Here is a 20,600-nt window from a genome sequence, read left to right as displayed (position 1 = left end):
GTATTCCCCTTCTATAGGAATGCCATATGTTGAATTAAATATCTTGGTTGATGGTAAGAAGTTAATGTCACGGACCGAGTAAGGACTGTATGCTTGATGCCGAGATAAACCACAGAATAACCAAAGTCAGTTCTGCTTTTGGCAAACTATGGAAACGTGGGTGGTCAGACCGGGGAATCATATCAAAAACAAAGCTTAGTGTTTATGAAACATGTATTATCACTACGCTGCTATATGGGTCAGAAACTTGGACAACATATAGAAGGCATCTCAAGCTATTGGAAAAGTTTCATCAGTTGTATTTGGACGATACTTAATATTAACTAGAAGACTAACACCTGACAATGTAGTTTTCGAACGATCCAATAGCACTTGTATAGAAATGAAAATCATTCAAAATCAAATGTGCTGGATTGGGCACTTGGTTAGGATGGAGGACAAAAGATTTCCTAAACTGTTTTATGGCAAGATACATAGTGAGTAAAAGACCACAATATAAACGGAGAAAAAGGTTTAAGGTTTCTCTGAAAAAAAAAAAACAACTTGAAAATACTTGAGATGGATGTACATAACTGGAAACCCAAGCGAAAGACTGATCACAGGAGAAAAACCAGAGAAAGTCGAAAGATTTTTGAAAAGCAGCATGTAGATCTTGCTGTCTTAAAACGTGTTTTAACAAAGCAGGATGAAAATATGTTAGAGAAATTACCACAGGAACTGAAGTGCACTGTATGTGGCAGATACCTTTTGTCAAAAGCTGGCTTTGTAAAGCATCTGAAATCACACAATCAAAGACAGGAACGACAGTCTTAGGAGGAGACTATTACAGCACATCCAGCAATGCTAAGTTGTCATTTGTGGTCTAATCTGCAAATCTAAAAGTGATACGACATTCAATGATTCAAAATATTATCATGCGAACACCTTTACAAGAAGAAAGTGTTTAGGTCACATGTGTACTATCATGTAGCACTAAAGCTGGATTAAAAAGTCACCTACATGAACACAGCCATACAACACTTAACTGAAGAAATGACAAACTTCTGTCAAGAAGAAGCAATTATATATATATATATATATGATAGATATTGTGCTGGAGAAAAACAGAGAAAAGAAAAAACAATGCACACTTTATTAATCCCAATACTTCAACATGCACTTCAGTTAGAGATTACAATACAACTTAAAAAAAAAAAAAAAGCATATATATATATATATATATATATATATGAGAGAGTGAGAGGGAGATATTGTGCTGGAGAAAAACAGAAAAGAAAAACAATGCACTTTATTAATCCCAACTCTTCAACATGTACTTAAGTTAGAGATTACAATAAAAAAAAAAAAAAAAAAAAAAAAAGGAGCATGGATGCGGGCACCTTATTAAATAGAATTATCATTCTTGGTCTGCGATTTATTTTTTTTCTCTGAAATGTTGCAAAAATAGCTACAATCAATCAACATCAAAATAATCTTTCGTCTAAGTGATATGAAAGTATTTAAAACTGGAAAATAACCTCATCTGTTTGGGCTGCAAACCGGTTCAGAACATATACATACCCTTTTGAAGTTGTCTTCCTTATCTTTACTTTCTCGAAAGTTTATCATTGTTTTGTGATAATTTTCCTTGTTCCATTGTTTGATTTGAAGGTAAACATTTGTCATCAATTTTTCTGCAACTTCAGTGTGTAACTCGCATAACTTATCTGCTTCTGTGAGGACGCTTCGCCAGGCTGCTTGAGTTGTTCCATATTCAGGACCTGTAAAAAAAATTAAATAAAATCATTAACTGCTTTCTAGTGAGATTATGAATAGTGAAAGTCAAAGTTATATATTTTTTAAAAGATCAAAGCAAAAAGAAAAAATATATATACATCCCAACATTTTCTAAGGAAACCTGTAAAGAGAACAATTTAAGAGTTTAAAAAATTTATCTGCTTAGTAATTAGTCCAAACAGTATTTTCAAACAAAAGCTGTCCGATTGTTTACTTGAAAAAAAAAAAAAAAAAAAAAAATCGATGACGACTATCGAAGAAAAAAAAGATAAATAAATAAAAAAGTAACCATGTTTCTAAATTTTTGAGATGAGGATTGATTATTCATATTATTTGGATTCTTCGGACTACTGTTCTCATCTTTCTGTCAAACTCGGGAATATTAAATGGAACGTTTTATTTAATCCATGCATGTTACCCCCATGGATTAAATAATGGGTTCTGTTCAAAACTTCATGTAGATTCCACAGTTCTGACAAGCAGATCCTTGCAGTTTCACAAGATAGAGTTGATGAAATATTGTGAAAATAGCACTCAAAATGAAAATCTGAAGAATCCAAAAAAGGTAGCGTCAAGAGATATGTTATGGCATGCAATATCTTATGTTAGCCGATCATAGTGAAACGAGATTAAGAAAAGCAAGGTATTTTAAACATTTGATAAAAATTGTGGAAAACCATTGTGACTACTATACCATTCCAAGTTCAAAATGATAATCTACTTCAAAATGGGCTTATTTTCAAGATAAAAAATTAATCAACTTCAAATTGAGAAATAGTCAACTTCAAATTGAGAAATAGTCAACTTCAAATTGAGAAATAGTCAACTTCAAATTGAGAAATAGTCAACTTCAAATTGAGAAATAGTCAACTTCAAATTGAGAAATAGTCAACTTCAAATTGAGAAATAGTCAACTTCAAATTGAGAAATAGTCAACTTCAAATTGAGAAATAGTCAACTTCAAATTGAGAAATAGTCAACTTCAGATTGAGAAATAGTCAACTTCAGATTGAGAAATAGTCAACTTCAGATTGAGAAATAGTCAACTTCAGATTGAGAAATAGTCAACTTCAAATTGAGAAATAGTCAACTTCAAATTGAGAAATAGTCAACTTCAAATTGAGAAATAGTCAACTTCAAATTGAGAAATAGTCAACTTCAAATTGAGAAATAGTCAACTTCAAATTGAGAAATAGTCAACTTCAAATTGAGAAATAGTCAACTTCAAATTGAGAAATAGTCAACTTCAAATTGAGAAATAGTCAACTTCAAATTGAGAAATAGTCAACTTCAAATTGAGAAATAGTCAACTTCAAATTGAGAAATAGTCAACTTCAAATTGAGAAATAGTCAACTTCAAATTGAGAAATAGTCAACTTCAAATTGAGAAATAGTCAACTTCAAATTGAGAAATAGTCAACTTCAAATTGAGAAATAGTCAACTTCAAATTGAGAAATAGTCAACTTCAAACCGAGAAATAATATAATACAAAAAAATTAATATTTATTCTTTTATTTTTATTTCAAAGGGATACAAAATAATATGTTCCAAAGAAATTTATTTAAAATTTAATATCATCTAATTCGAGCATCACTTTTGCCTATACAGGATTTTCTTACTTTTACAGTAGGTTCACCCAATGCTTTCTTAGCCTCTAAGTTGTTTGTATTTTGGGTTTTTTCTTCCTATATATAATAAAGACAACCAGTCAATTTCCTTACTCATGGGGTAAGTCAATTGAAAAAAAGAATTATCAATTTAATAAATAAAAAATCTCAATTTGAATTTGATTAATCCATTTAGAAATTGATTGTTCCATTTAGAACTTGATTATTTATCATTTTGAGGTTGTTTTATAATTTGAAGTTGATTGGTTCATTCAGAGGTGGATTGATACAGTTTGAAGTTGATTATTATCATTTTGAACTTGAAATGGTATAGATCACAGGAATATGATCAGTTTTTTATGCAAAAATAATTACGTTAATAAATGAATTGTGTTGGATATTTTCATGATCTTGAAAACAATGGGGAAAAGTAAATGCAATGCAAACCTGTTTATTTAACTGAAAAAAAATCTATCAACAAACAATTATAAATGAACTAGAAAAAACTGTAATGAAGCATTGAGTTTATTTCAAATAATCAATATATAGAAAAGGCAAAACGGCCGCGATCGTTCTTGTATATCCAAGAAAGGCTTTTATTGCCGGGCTTCTCGAAAAGGTTATTATTTTAGAGAAGTTTCTTTATACTTCCTAGATTATAATACCTACGATTTGCGAACAGACATCGTCTCTATATTCATTTTGATCGACTTTTAAAAAATTCCCTCTGTCCCGTCCTTTCCAATGTTTGTTTGTCTTTTTTGTATAAATAAAAGTGAAACTAATCGAAGTGAATACATTCTCCTGACCTTCCTGACCGGGGCATCCAGAAAGTCAATTAGCTTTGATCATTGTGGAGGAAACCCTTCATATCAGATAATTGCTATTCATTTGGACAAATTTGTGGGGAAACAAATAAATAAAACGGCAGCAAGCCAGACATCTATTTCTGCGCCTGCTTGAACTCATTCACTTAACTATTCGTTTCTGCAAGCCAACTTCGCTAAATTTGAATGCTTTATACTTCCACTCGCGTCATGGCATAGCAGCAAGATGTCAGGTTTTCTTTTACTTTCTTTTCTGTCTTTACGTCACAGGTTCGAGCCTGACTGCCTACTACCACATTTTTTTTTTTTTTTTCAAAACACACCTACAAACACCCGAGCAACGCTGGGCACCCCCACTAGTTTCAAATTAATAAAGGATCAATTTACAATCTTAAAGGTCAATACTAATAGTATTTTTCATCTTTTAGTTAGTGAATGGTATAATAACCTATAATTTTGTTCATTACTCCAACTCTTCAGTATAAACAAGCAATGACAATTGTTTTTTTTTTTGTTTTTTTAGTTATAAGCCATTTTAGTTTTAGAAGAAATGGCAGTCTCAATCCAAAGAAGTTTTTTTTTTTTTTTTTTACATAGGAGTCCTCACTTATCAAGGCCTGGGAGCCACTTGAGGATAAGGGCTATTGAGTGTGCAGTAGTCAATGGGAGAATATTGTAGTAATCGTTATTAATGGAAATTTGGTAAATTGGATTACTTAAGAGGGCGGTTCATCAAGAATTTGTTTACGTTGGACTTGAAGACAACCAAATTGTAGTCAGCTGGAAAACTGGCAAACGGAAGAGTTCCACAGGCATGCAGTTCTAAGAAAGAAGCTTTGTTCATAGAATCTACATTTAGGTTTAGGCACAGATAAAGAATGGGGGAAATTATTGACAGTGGTTTCAGCTAGACGAGTGTTTTTCGTGAAAATTTGGCGAGGGGGGACCATAGACTGGAGCTCAGACGAGCACTTGCCATGGAAATAACTATAAAGCAGAGAGAGACTTGCAATGTTTCTTCTGTGGGAAAGAGGTTGCAAGAAAGAGAAAAGGGGCATCCCCCACTAAGCCACAAAGTCTATTTTGGACTGTCAAGGTAGGATAAGCTGTTCTAGCAGCTCCTGCCCAGATGTGGCAACGTACTTGGCTTTTATATAGATAGAGAATTGTAAAAGCTTACAAATGAAGAGTTTCTGGTAGGTAGCCAATTCAAAGAAATCTCGAGATAAATAGCAGCGTTACTTCCCATGTGAATACAAAAAGTTATGAGCAAAATTTCTTTAAAAATTCTGTTTATTTTATGGAATGATTCTAGTTGCTGATTGGTCGGTAGCAGAGCATGATTTCATCTGATTTGGTTAGTTCTTATCACCCCCCCCCCCGTTTATAAATAGAACCTTCCAATAATTTTTGTTTTTTTAATATTACCCTCATTAATGCAAAAATATTGCAACACACTTAATATCCCATTTTTTAAATTTATTTATTTATTTTAGTTTCCCGTGCTAATTTTAATTTTGTCTTGGTTTCAAGTCATGGCTGTTAATCGTTCTTTCTTTCTGATTCTAGCTTCTCCGGGACACTAACATTTTTTCTTTTAGGGAGTGAGGTTATCAAACAGCTTCAGAGAAGCCTCCTTTAATGTTTCTTATTTACTTACCTCTCCACAAGGGCAGAGTTAGATGCAAAGTCAGTTTTTAATGTGATTTTTATGTGAGAGAAATCCAACTCCCTTAAAAGAGGCACTCTGGATTGGAACAAAAGTAAAATTGTTCTAGTTTAGAATTTCTCCTTCACTGATCCAAAGACAAAAAATATAAAATTCAGTATCAGAACAGATACTACACTTTGCTCACCAAAAGGAGGCCTCCTTTAGTGATAACTTGTTTAAATCTATTTACTTTCGGTCAGTTTTCCTCATCTTGGTAATTGTAGCATTGTTGGTGGCTTTTGTTGTAGTTGGAAACCTGGAAATTTCAAACTGAACTGTTAATTAATCCATTGAAGTAAATGACTCATTTTGCATCACACGATTTTTTTTTTTTTTTTTTTTTTTTTTATGTAGTATCTTGTTCATTTTTCATCAGGAACTCACAACCTCGAAGTAGAATTAATCCTATCAACTCTTCTCGTTTAGGTTTTGCATAGAGCCTGACAATCAAGGGTAAGAATGAAAAGAGCCAAAAATGAGGAACAGAGTAATTTAAAAAAAAAAAAGGAAAAAATATACGAATAAAAATAAATTTTCATAGTCAAATAATTTACATCTATACTTTATATTTTACTGTATGTGGATGACATATATATATATATATATATATATATATATACACACACACACACACACACACACACACAAATACTCACACACACCATTAAACTTTAAATTTCATATCAACAGTGCTTCTAAAACAGACTTTTATCATTATATATATATATATATATATATATATATACACACACACACACATATACCAATGTTTGTGTGTTATAGAAATTGATACGTTAATAGGATACACAAATAAGTTTCTATTGGGGTTAAATTTTTCACATAATCTAAAGACACAAAATTTTCCTTCAATTCTATCTAGGGACACTAGGGGTAATAATTATTGGTTAGGTCTATAAAATAAGTGAAATACCGGAGAACATTTAAAAAAAAAAAATAATCATTTAGATTTTCTCGATTTCATAAAACAAAAATAAACTTTAAAATATGTTTCAGTGAAGAATGTATTTAAAAAGAAAAAGTCAAAAGTTAAGATTGTAAATTGATCCTTTATTACATTTAAATTATTATTTTTTTTTATTTTTTAAGATTTAAGATAATTTGTTTTAATTCATTAGTGATTTGCAATTTTTCAGTTATGTAAGAAACGCAGTGTCACAACAGGTGATTTTCTTTTTGTATTTTAATAAGAAAACCTCACCACACTGACAGTTTAATTTTCATTATTTTGCTTCAAATTTGCCAATTTTTTCTTTTAACTTCTTATACAAGGAAAAAATTGCAAGCACAAATGACTGAACTCTTACGTGGTTTCCTATTTTTATAAAAAGAATTGTTTAAAATAAAGTTTGCGCCCTCGCTTTGATTTTTATCCAAATACAGTATTAGTTCAATTTTTAGAATAGGTTTGGTTTTATTCCATAGTTTTCAAAAGATCAGACCTTTCAGAAAAAAATGCCTATTTTTCATAACAATTTTTATATTTTCTATCAAATAAGGTGTATAATATCACCAGAAAGAAACTACATGAAACAGTATGAACCAAATAAGCACAAAAACGTCCATAGAACGTTCAGATACTGATGGGCTTTACAATGTATGCAATTTACAAAAATAAATTTATCAATTTTAATTTTCGGCTAAAATTTATCGAAAATATGCCTATTTTTTAGTCTGTTAAGTAGAGAAAAAGTAATTTAACTATTTCACTCATCAGACCTACTAAAATAACGATTGTAGCCTCTTTAAACTATTCTTAAGAAGCTTCACTAAGTATTTTGGTCATAAATATACAAGTTAGAAAAGCATTTCATCCAAGGCATGAAAATTGTTAAACAAAATGTTTTTACTATAGGCTTTAAAAATAAAGGTACAAGATTCAATTTGAAATTTATTTATCTTCAAAGTGTACTTTTATAAATTTTACAAAGTAAGGTATGCAAATTTAATACCTTACTTTGTAAAATGTATAAAAGTGCACTTTGAAGATAAATAAATTTCAAATTGAATCTTGTACCTTTATTTTTAAAGCCTATAGTAAAAACATTTTGTTTAACAATTTTCATGCCTTGGATGAAATGCTTTTCTAACTTGTATCCTATCTTTTTAAGATTATATTTTATTTATTAATTTGGATTAAAAAAAAAAAGATGAATATGATTTTGTATGTATTTATAAAAACTCTCCCCTCTATTTCAGATTATATTTATCCTCACACCACAACTCATTTTTACAACCCCCTCTTTATATTATTACATGTCTGAATATTCTGTTTCAGTTTGTAATTCTCCTCACACTACAACTCTTTTTTGCAACTCTCTCTTTGTCATACATGTCTGAATAATGAGAAAATCTGAATTTTTTTAACAAAAACTTTAAAATAACTTTTTTAGATTAATTTTTTTTAAATTTCTTTCAGAATAGAAAATCTTTACAATTTAATAAGGAACATATTTCATATAGGTTTCATAAAAAATATTCAGTAGATAACGAAAAAAATAGAGATGAAAATTTCAAAAAGACTGTAAACTGGTTTAGCTCAATAGTAGTCCTCGCTAGCGAAAGACTTTGTTATTGTTATTCTATTATTATTATTATTTAAAACATTTTGTGTCCTGCGCTTTCGCGCGAGGACTAATTATCTCTCTAATTTTCTGATGTATACAAAGATTCTGCATTTCAGAAAAAAATCTAAAAGATATGAAGAAAAGCTTGTTTGACTACCAAATCAATCCTTTTTCCCCTTTTAGATGTAGGAATGCAATGAATTCATTTCAAAAGGATTCGCGCTCCTTGCATTTCAAAAGGATTCGCGCTCCTTGCATCTCAAAAGGATTCGCGCTCCTTGCATCTCAAAAGGATTCGCGCTCCTTGCATCTCAAAAGGATTCGCGCTCCTTGCATCTCAAAAGGATTCGCGCTCCTTGCATCTCAAAAGGATTCGCGCTCCTTGCATCTCAAAAGGATTCGCGCTCCTTGCATCTCAAAAGGATTCGCGCTCCTTGCATCTCAAAAGGATTCGCGCTCCTTGCATCTCAAAAGGATTCGCGCTCCTTGCATCTCAAAAGGATTCGCGCTCCTTGCATCTCAAAAGGATTCGCGCTCCTTGCATCTCAAAAGGATTCGCGCTCCTTGCATCTCAAAAGGATTCGCGCTCCTTGCATCTCAAAAGGATTCGCGCTCCTTGCATCTCAAAAGGATTCGCGCTCCTTGCATCTCAAAAGGATTCGCGCTCCTTGCATCTCAAAAGGATTCGCGCTCCTTGCATTTCAAAAGGATTCGCGCTCCTTGCATGTCAAAAGGATTCGCGCTCCTTGCATGTCAAAAGGATTCGCGCTCCTTGCATTTCAAAAGGATTCGCGCTCCTTGCATTTCAAAAGGATTCGCGCTCCTTGCATTTCAAAAGGATTCGTGCTCCTTGCATTTCAAAAGGATTCGCGCTCCTTGCATTTCAAAAGGATTCGCGCTCCTTGCATTTCAAAAGGATTCGCGCTCCTTGCATTTCAAAAGGATTCGCGCTCCTTGCATTTCAAAAGGATTCGCGCTCCTTGCATTTCAAAAGGATTCGCGCTCCTTACATTTCAAAAGAATTCGCGCTCCTTGCATTTCAAAAGAATTCAGGGTCATTTCATTTCAAAAGAATTCAGGGTCATTTCATTTTAAAAGAATTCAGGGTCATTTCATTTCAAAAGAATTCAGGGTCATTTCATTTCAAAAGAATTCAGGGTCATTTTATGTATTTTTTAATGTGAATAAGACTTTAAATCACAAAAGAGTCGTAATCTAATTGAAGCTGTATACAACCGAAATAGTCACTATTAAATGGAATTGACAGTCCTATTCAATCTCAACATATATCAATGTAACAAAATGAGGTTAATTAGCGCCAATTAAATATAGAGACAGACTTAATTGATAATACAAACTAATTTGAGCCAATTTTGGCTATTTCAACATTATTGATACATTTCCATGAATTTTTACCTTCTCTCTTTTCCACATGGCATAAACTTATATGCATACTTTGTTAGATTTCCATCTTTTTACTGTGAAAGTCAAGCAGAAATTTACATAACTGTTATAAATTAGCAGTGAATAATTTGGACATATTTAAACATTTAAAATCCTTTGATTGTAACCTTTCAATTTGACATCATAAGACATCAAAGCATTGCAGTAACATGAACCAATTCATTGAATAACTGTCAATAACTACACTATTAAATTTTCAGGGTCATAAAAAGAAATGTTTAAAAAAATTAAAAAAATGTACGGGTCACCTCGAAGGCTCATTCACCACTGAATACAGTAATCTTGATAAGGACAAAAGCGGTCATATCACACGAAAGCTGTCAGAATCCAGAGAATCTGTACAGAAAAGTGGTGCTTCATCAACCAGTGATATAACATGTGCAACAGCATCTCCACCACCATGAGAAAAAAATCCAAGTAAGGTTGACCATATCTTAATAAAAAAACAATGACTCTTAATACACTGAAGCTAAGAGTCTCAACAGTTAATTCTGCATAGAGAAAAAAAAAAAAAGAAAAAAAAAAAAGAGAGAGAACCTCTTTCGGATCAGAAGCAACAGTTCTATCGCTTGTTGAAGAAAGACTGCTGATACAGAAGAAGATGAAGCAATGGTGGCATTGCTCACAACGTTTATAATGATGATCTTCAAGACCCAATTGATCAATAAAGAAGATGGTTTGAAGGAGCTAAGAATTTACAGCCTTCGAAAGACACTTGATAGAATGCTTCTTACATCAGCAAAATCGACAACTGAAAGCGTTTCATTATGTGTTTTAAGTTTTCCCAATTAACTCGGTTTTCACAGGAAACAGGTTTGATTGACCTGGGAAGAATGACGGTTCATAAGCTGAGATATCTAAAAGACTTCCTTTAGCAAAGTATATTCCGTTATCTAACTGATGAAAATTCACAAACAAACTTGGAAAACTGGTTGAAAATCCGATTGTTCAAACAATACTAAAATCCTGAAATTTACTAGTTGAATATCTACCAAAGACCTCATCAGTTTCATCAATAGCAATGGAGATCAGCCCAATTACTTTACAGTGACAATAGTAGCAGTGTACAACACTTCAAAGATGTTAATTTTTTAATTGATCTTGCAAAGAAAGCTTGTTTCAACTTTAATGAACATGGCGAGATCACAGCCTTATATTTGCCCAAACTATGCTTGCTGCAATTGGAGCTGGGTCTGACACAAAACTGTAGATTTGCAACATCAATTAGTTAAGACTAACACAACTAAAAGAAACTTAGTAACTTGACCTGATTTGAGTTTATTTTTAAAAAATATTTTCTTCTGATCTTAAACTGTGAACACTTGACAGAGCCTTAATGAGTTAGATCATTCTTTAGAATTAACTAAAAAGAAAAGGATTATATCTTTTAATAAAGTGATGCACAACAGTGATGAGAAAAAATGAACAGATTTCTTTTAAATGTTTTGATATTTTTCCTTTATTAATACTTATGTTTTTTATTGAGCTTTGCAGGTAAGTTATGTAGTCTTATTTGACTTAATGCATTTAGACCTTTTTAAAAGAGGGTTTATAGGAAAAAAAAACTACCATAAATGTAGTTAATTATTATTTTATATTGTTTTATTTTTCTACTTAAATCAAATCCATTTCAGGGATTTTTAATATATTTGGAAAGGTTAGATAGGTGACACAAATCTTATTTAGATAGCTTCTTGAATGTAAAAAAGTTTACAATATAAAATTAAAACAACAAACGTAAAATATTCACAAAAGCAAAAAACTCACAATAATATAAAAAAAAAAATTAACATGAAGCCCTATAAACATTAAATCTTGTCAAGTTCGTCAGTCCACTAATTCCGATTAATTACAGGGGGAAGGAATGTCTAAAATTCAATTTTTTACCACTTTAACGACATCTTTTTTTTGCATTGAAAATGATTTAACCTTGTTTGACTTGACGCATTTCAGCCTTATTTTTAAGAGGATTTATACGAAAAGTGCGTTTGAGAAAAATGAGTAAAGCATTGTCTTGTCAAAGTTCATCAGTTAACTAATTTCGATTATGTCATTTTGGGGGGGAAAAAAGTGGATCATGGGTTTACTTTTGGCAGTCTCGTAACTTTCACTTCCCTTGTTTTGTCCTTTAGTTCTCACATTCCACACAAAGGGGGAAGAATTGGGTTGGTCAGCAGAGAGAACACGGCAAGCATTGAAGAAATAAAAGAGACAGAAGAGAAGTCTACCTATGCTCCAGTATCAACAATCTTCGTCTGAAGATAACTGCTGGCCAACATGTGACAGTCCAGAGGACCGTCAACTCTTCCTTCTCACTCGGACACTGCCCAACTTTCTTGCATTGAAATAAACCTTTTCGTTGTGGTTTTTAAACGAGGTTTTTATTCCATGCTATGTTTTTGACTACTAATATATTTATAACGGTGACATCTTGCATTTCTAAAAATCTATCGATAAAGTGATGCACCAACAGCAATAGAGAAAAAGTGAACAGACTTCTTTCAAGTTGATATTTGTTTTTTAATAATACTTAGGGTTTTATTGAGCTTCATAAGTTATGTAGTCTTGTTTGACTTCATGCATTCCGACCTTATTTTAAAGAGGGTTTATAGGAAAAACTACCATAAATGTAGTTAATCACTTTTTTATATCGTTTTAGATTTTTCTAGTCATGTCAAATCAAATTCATTTTGGGTATTTTTAATGCATTAAGAGAGATTATAGGAGTTAAACATTGTCTGGTCAAATCCATTAATTCCAATTATGTAATTTATAGTGGCAATTAAAATTCAATGTTTTACTACTTTAACAACCTCTTTTTGCATTGAAAATAGTTTCACTGGATTCGCCATAAAAATATTGATGTTAATTCATGTATTGCATGTTAATTTAACCAATTCCTAAAAATCACACTTTTTGCCAGGAAAAAAAAAAAAAAAAAAAAAAAGAAATGTAACGAAGCGCTTAGATTGCATATTTAAAATAATTTCTGACCAACATATCGCCACGTGTATAACACTGAGTGGATATCGCTTGTATACTATAAATGTGGTTTATCCCTTTGATTTAATTAAAAACAAAGCCCTATGACAAGATCAAGCAAATTTTTCATAGTACATTTTATGAAGTTTATGATATTACTTTTGTATTAGAACTTATTGCAATATTGTTGTGGGGTCTGCAGTCATGCAGGACATACACAAACAGCAAAGACTTATGATTTATGCTTTTCATAATAAAGCCTTGTAATAAAATTAAAAGGTTCTTGTTCAGAATTCTTCCTACATAAAAAAAAAAAAAAAGAAAATTCTGTATCATGTTCATACCCGTAATAAAACAAAAATATATTCCCTCAAAATTATGTAAATTGTTCAAGTAAATTTATTTTTGTAAAGAAAATCACTTAAGCGATTAATGGGAATTCGTAGGCATAACATAAATTTCGCAAGTTTGAATTATGTTGAGTATTCTCCCTTCGTCCCCCCCCCCACCCAAATTGTTTTCAGAATGACGGACAAGACAGATGTTCTTCAGTTAATAATAGAATTTTATTTTCTTATTCAAAAATAAAAAATAAAACTACTTGATCAAGTTATGATTTTTGGAATACATTTTCTTCGTCACAGGTATATACATTGTACAGATTTTTCTTTTCTGTTTTTTTTTTTTTTTTTTTTTTGTAATATAGGAGGGGATTCTGAACAAGCACCAATTAAACTATTCTGGAAGTTAGGATTTTTTTCAAGCAATCCTTTGATGATAATCATTTATAATTGGACTGCTTGATTTCAGGGAAATGGCAATAAAAGCTACTTCATAGAACAATGAAGTGTTTGATTGTTGAGAATTAAATGAAGCAAACTGCTTTGATGTTTGGCACCAAAGTATTGAAAATAAATTTCTGTTATGTTCTGCTTTTGTTTTCTAATATACACGATAGAAGGATAAAATTTGTTGAAAACAATAAAGTTTTATTTTAAAACTTATTGAAAAAAAAAAATCAATTCAGGTAACTTTATTATGTAGTAGAGCTGACATCTAGTCAATGTAGTCGCCTTCAGCCTCAATCCTCACCTCAATACGAGTCCAGAATTGGGAGCATGTCTTTTCCATAAGCACCGGCGGAAGCTCAGCAAATACTCAGCGGATGGTGGCAATCAGGCTGGCTTCGGTGTTGCGGGAGGTGATGTTAGTGATGTTCTTGATGCATAACCAAACGAAGTAGTCCAGTAGGTTCAGATTGGGGGAGGAGGAGGGGCCAGTGAAAGAAGGGTACAAAGTCATAGCACTCCTTCTGAAGTCAAGCCTGGGTCTCTATGGATTTGTGGGCCAGCGCCAAGTTCTGCTGCCACACTATTGCACTAGGGGATCACCACCCTCTTCAGCACACCCAGGTACACTTTGGTGTTGACTTTCAAGCCGATTTCGAAGATGTGAGATGGCATGATGTAGCCCTCATTTAAAACCACACCAAAGACCATAACCGTGGGTTATCCGATGCGTTGAACTGTGCCCTCAAGCATTATACTGCCTAGATTTTCATTTTGAGAGTGCTGGCAATGGTCCGGCTGTCATAATTTGGATTGGTAGAGAGCAAGAGTTGTACAGGAGTGCATTTCCGATCTCGCTCATTGAACATTGTATCACTTTCAAACACAATAGAAGGCTCCTATCGCTCTTGGGATTTGTACACAATTGGTTAACTAGTAGATGATCTGCAACAAATGGAAATGGAATCATGTCTTTTCTAGGGCAACAATTTTATTATTCCACACTATATAAGAGACCATTTTTAATTCCTAGACAATTCCAAGCACTGCTTTTAATATATATCTAATATATATATATAAAATCTAATTTTATAAATATTCATTATCCACAAGCATGTTTCATGTTCAATAACAATCATCAGGGTGCCTATAGATAATTGTACTGCAGGTCGAACAATTTGAAGTCTAGACCAGAATAAGTTCTTAATTTGGACAGCATAACAGTCATTAAATGTGAGACAAATTATATTTATTAACAAACATAGTAAATCTCACAGTGTTCGCTGTGCCATACTAGGATAAGAACTTGAGTAGAAACTATCCCTATTTCTCTCAGAATGCTCGATTTAAATAGAGCATTTTATAATTTTTTTTATCATTAAATACTCGTCCACAGACATGTTTCATACAAAAAAAAACCAAAAAAAAAAACCGTGTGTATTCATTACAGAAGGCAAATTTACATTTAAAATAATTTCATAACAGGATCATAAAAAAGTAAAAAAATTGCCCTAAACCTTAAATCTGGCATTGCCCGAGAGAATAATTTCCAGATTTTTTTTTTCTAACAAATGAAGAACATTGTCTTCATGGTTTAATCTCATCAACTTTTGTTTAAAATATTACATAAGACATTTCATTTTTTCACATGCAAATCATTTCATAATTATTTATGTCACAGAATATATATGGAGCAAAGACATGGCTTGGCTGTGAAAAAGATCTAGAAATTTATCAATACCAGTCTCTAGAGAATCCTCAGAATCTGCTGGCCAATACCATCAACATTATGAAAATATGGTAAAAAACAACGTAGTGACTGATAGATGTTTTACAAAGACGTTGAAGATAAATTGGTCACACTTTTGCAAGCCACCATCCTGTACGACAAGATCAGTCTTGCTTTAAAACCCACAAAGAAAAAAAAAAAAGAGGGGGACAGATAAAGACAGTTTTGGTGCAGTGATCAGGAGGAAAATGCGAAGATGACTGGTCATACTTGGGGACGGTTGGAGAAGCTTGCCTGGGATACTAAGAGAACCTTGGTTTGTGACCAATGCCAAACGTTGAGTGATAATGCTTAATCATATAAATGCACATGCTGAAATGTAGACATATTGGGTCGATGTCCACATATGCAGTAAGACAATGGAGAATAAACAATTTCCAGCCTTTGTCAAGGCATCTCTCAATGAGAAGATTAATTTGCATATAGAATCTGCTATTTTACTGATTTTGAAATCTTGCATTGTGTGTCGAGCAAAAATCACTGTAGTATTATGCCAGTAATATCTTACATATAAAGTCAATGACCCCCTCTCTTTGTGATGAATACCTTTAATAAAAAGGTAGATAAAACATTTCTTTTGTCAGTCAAATAGGGCAAATATTATTCTATGTTAAAAACAAAAAGAAAACAAACAAAAAAAACTAATCAATTTTATTGATTTTTATATTTAATCCTGATCAATATTTTTTTATCATTAAGAAAGGAAGAGGGAGAAAATTTCATTAATTCAAATGTACTTGGACACTGGGTAAAAAATTATAACAAATCTTTAAAGATTCTATAGATATGACCCCAAATTAATAGCAACCTCTCCTGTCTCAGTGGCAATATGCCTTGTTTGGGGTGAATTAACCCTAACAGACAGAGTTACCAGTAATTTCCGAAAATGCTATATACCGAGTTACTGTTAAACCAGTATTTTTTCGACTACGTATTGTCAGGGACCTCTGTACTTTACGAGATACATTTAAACATTGTGTCTGGAACTGATAGGAAACTACCGTTCGACAGCTGTTTACAGAGGACAAGAACCTTGTGCTCAACACCTGAAGCCAGGTAACCACTTTCCTGAAATTCCTCCTGTCACCTCATTTGGCCAAATCTGTGCTGTGTGCATGGAGAAACACTCGAGATACAACAAACAGCATCCTTGAGTATCTTACAAAAACAACCCCCAAGAGAAGGTGAAGTCAAGGTTCTGGCACACTCACTGCAGAAAGTACCTGTGCATGAAGGAGGGCCCTACCTGTTGGGGGGACTGGCACACGAAGACTGAATACTGGCGGTAGATGAAAAGTAAAAGATTACTAATGTGTTTAAATTTTTTTGCGCCATTTTGACCAAGAGTCCAGGCATAGGGGCAAATTAGGTTCAGTATCTTAAGTATGGTAGGGTTAAAAAGAGTAAATTATCTATTTAAACATCTTTTTATTTTGTTTTGATTGATTGGTTTTACGGCATATCAACCTATGTGGTCATTTAATGCCGGAGTCCTTTTTTTTTTTTTTTTAACTATTTTTTTTTGGGGGGGGGGGGGCTTTTTCAGCCTTTCCTCCCTTTTTTTATAAAATCGAATTAAGAAATTAAATGCTGTATTTATACATGGATGTGTATATTTGGGTGACTTTAAATTTCCTTTAATTTTCTTATATAAATTTACTTTCCTTAGGTATGCTAGAATATTTGTTGAGTTGACCTTTTCAAAAAGGTCCTCCATATTGCTTTCTGTATAATATAGTTTTCTGGTTGGGGCGAGGTCATCACACCCAACTAGGATATGTTTTACTGTGAGCGTCTCCTGGCATGGGATGCACTCTGGCGTCGATTCTCCATTTAGTATATAAGAATGAGTAAAGTTGGTGTGTCCTATGCGCAGCCGAGTCAGTATCACATCTTCTCGGCGTGATCTCTTAATGTCCGGACATCGTTCCTTAAGTCTAGGTTTGATTGAGTATAATTTGCTGCCCTCTTGCTGACTCCACCGCAGTTGCCATTTTTCCTGTATGTATGCTTTTATCTGGGGTCTAAGATCAGTATGTGGAATCTTAAAATTGTCAGTTGGAAGGTGAGAAGATTTTTTTACAGCTGTATCTGCCCTGTCATTGCCTTTGATCCCCACATTGGCGTTCCTTCCATGGTTAGGACAGGATCATTATGCATGTTCTTTAGTTTGCAGAAATGCATGCATTTCGTTTTTCTTTTGGAGAATCTAAATCCATTCTCTTCCGTCCATCTCATTACTTTGTTTAAGCACAATTGAAGCTTCCTTTCTATTATAGATATATATCTAGATCTACAGCATATTATGAAGTCATCCACATATAGGGAGCAATCTATCCCAGGGTTAAGGTTTTTTACAATATTGTTAATTCGGATACTGAACAGGGTCACTGACAGTATACTCCCTTGAGGTACTCTATTCTCTTGTTCCTTCAAGTCCGAGAGAGCTGTGCCAACCTTTATTCTGAACCGTCTATTTTTTTAAAAATTTTCAATAAAAATTGGCATTCTGCCTTTTACTCCAAGCGCCTTCAGATCCCTTGTAACACCGTACTTCCACACAGTATCGTAGGCTTTTTCCATGTCAAAAAACACTGCTGTTAAATGTTCCTTCCTCACAAAGGCTTCTCTGATGAAGGTTTCAAGTCTGACTATGTGGTCTATTGAACTTCGGTTTTTCCTGAATCCTGTTTGAAATTCTGTAATAAGATTCTCTGTTTCCAGGAACCAGATTAGTCTTTTGTTTATAATCCTTTCCATGGTTTTACAAATGCAGCTTGTTAGAGCTATTGGCCTGAAATTCAATGGATCTAAGACGTGACTTGATTGGGATTGGATGTTTGAGTTTTCAGATTTGGGGATTGGTATTATTGTGGCCTCTTTCCAGGTCTCAGGTACGTTTCCACTGGACCATATAATATTGAAAATTTCAAGTAGGTATTTCATTGAGGTTTCTGGAAGTTTTTTTTAGGATTTCATATGGAATTTCATCGGGCCCTGTAGCTGTGTCATGGGATTTGGTTAGCGATTCTTTTAATTCAGGCAAGGTAAGAGGTTGGTTGTATTTTTCAGTATTTTGTGATTTAAATAGAATTTTCTTCTCTTCCTTTTCTCTAATCTTTTTGAATTTCTGTCTGTCACATGGAATTTTTGATAAATTATCTGCCAGGTTATTGGAAATGTCTTTTTGATCAGTGTATATTTTGTTGCCTTTAGAGATGTGGGATATTGGTGTACTACTACACTTTCCTTCTATTTTCCTCATCATGTTCCAAACTGTTTTTCCCTTGGTATTCACATTAATTTTAGATATATAATTTCTCCATGTTGTTCTTTTGGATTCCTTTATGATTCGTCTGGCTTTTGCTCTGTTGTTTTTGAAGAAATCCAGATTTTCGCTTGTTGGGTACTTTTCGAATTTTCTCAAGGCAGCTCGTCAAGCTCTGATGGCTTTTCTGCATTCTTTTGTGAACCAAGGTTTGTTGTGATTGTTGGTTTGGTTGTTTTCGGTATGGTATTATTTGCTATGTTTGTGAGTGTTTTAATGAAGTAGTTCAAATGGTCATTTTCATCTTTCTTTTCGATAATTAATTGGTTTTTGCACTGTTCCTGGAAGTCTTCCCAATCCGCTTTATGTAGGTTCCATTTGGGTGTTTTTGTTCATTACTAGTACTTAGACTTTCCAGGATGCTTGGGAAATGATCACTCCCACAGGTGTCATTGTGTACTTTCCAATCATAGTCCATATATATATGGAAGGATCACATAAGGTAAGGTCGATGGCAGTGAAAGTACCTGTTGTTGGGTACATATAGGTGTAGTTTTGATTAAGGAGGCATAGATTATTTTTATTTATTATGTTTTCTATTTCTTTTCCTTTTTTATTTGTTTCTTTACTTCCCCATATTACATTGTGACTGTTGAGATCTCCTAGTAGAAAAAAGGGTTTAGGGAGTTATTTTATTGAGTTATCTCGGTTTCGTTGATTGTATCTTTTGGAGGGATGTAGATTGAGTAAAGTGTTATAGTTCTATGTAGAGTCACTGAACTGCAATTGCTTGCAAGTTTGTGTTTATATTTATTTGTCTTTGAGGGACTTCATTCTTCACGAGTATTGATGTGCCTCCAGAAGCTCTGTCCGTATCTTTATGTAGTTGTAAGATGTGTAGTGTTTTATGTTGATGGTATTATTTTCTTTCAGAAAGGTCTCCTGCAGACAGACAAGTGCTGGGCTCATATTTGTTATTAATAATGTGAGTTCATTTTGGTTTGCTTTTATCCCTCTGATATTCCATTGTAATATTTTGTTCATCATTTGGAATTGTGTTCAACTTCCATCGTCTCCAATCCCTCAAATCTATTTTCTGTCGGAGTCCCTGTTCGGGATATAGATCGGGATCTTTCTTTTCCTGTTTTTGTTTGTTTTTGTTTTTTGTTTGGGGGGGGGGGGTGATTCTTTTCTGGCTTGTGATGTGTTTAATGGTTGTTCAGTTGTTTTTGTACAAATGGTTTGTGGTTTTGTTTCTTTTTGTGGTTCAGTAGTGTCTTTACTTAATATTATCCTTGGATTGGTTGCAGACATTGCACTATTCATTTTCCTCATTTCTTCTAATAGTTCTTTCATTTCTTTTATTAATTTGCTGAAGACATCAATTTTCTTGTCAGTTGTATCCGTTACGTGTATATGACCATTTTGATTGTTGATTGGAGTAGTTTTTTTAGTTGCATCTGCATATGTTTTAGTTTCAATGATTTTCCTGGCCTCTGGGTAGGATATATTCTTTGTATGTTTTAGTTTGGTCACTTCTTTTTCTCTTTTCCATATTTCACAGTATCTAGAGCCAGCGCCATGATTTCCAAGGCAGTTGGCACACTTGAAATCTTTTCTGCAGTCAATGTGTGGGCCACTTTCTCCACATCTTCCACACACTGGTAATCGTGTGCACCGATCTTGATGGTGTCCAAACTTCTGGCACTTGAAGCATTGAAGGGGGTTTGGAATATAAATTTCTACATTTATTTTCATATATCCAACTTTCACTTCTTTGGGTATGGTGAGGGAATCAAAAG

General features: G+C 33.1%; 1 protein-coding gene across 8 annotated transcripts in view; it reads right to left on the bottom strand.

The window, feature by feature from the left end:
* LOC145260467 (protein kinase C and casein kinase substrate in neurons protein 2-like) overlaps nt 1-20,600 on the bottom strand; it is a 198,973-nt gene that overhangs the window by 22,068 nt on the left and 156,305 nt on the right. For all 8 annotated transcript variants that reach the window (XM_080118545.1, XM_080118547.1, XM_080118549.1 and 5 more), the window contains one exon: nt 1,561-1,760. In XM_080118545.1, coding sequence (XP_079974671.1) covers nt 1,561-1,760 — 200 coding nt within the window. The remainder of the gene's footprint in view (nt 1-1,560; nt 1,761-20,600) is intronic.

The sequence above is a fragment of the Euprymna scolopes genome, chromosome 36, assembly GCF_053919585.1.
Source record: "Euprymna scolopes isolate OS-2025 chromosome 36, ASM5391958v1, whole genome shotgun sequence".
NCBI lineage: Eukaryota > Metazoa > Mollusca > Cephalopoda > Sepiida > Sepiolidae > Euprymna > Euprymna scolopes.
The sequence above is the reverse complement of the archived record's forward strand: the minus strand, read 5'-3'. Positions and strand labels throughout refer to the sequence as shown.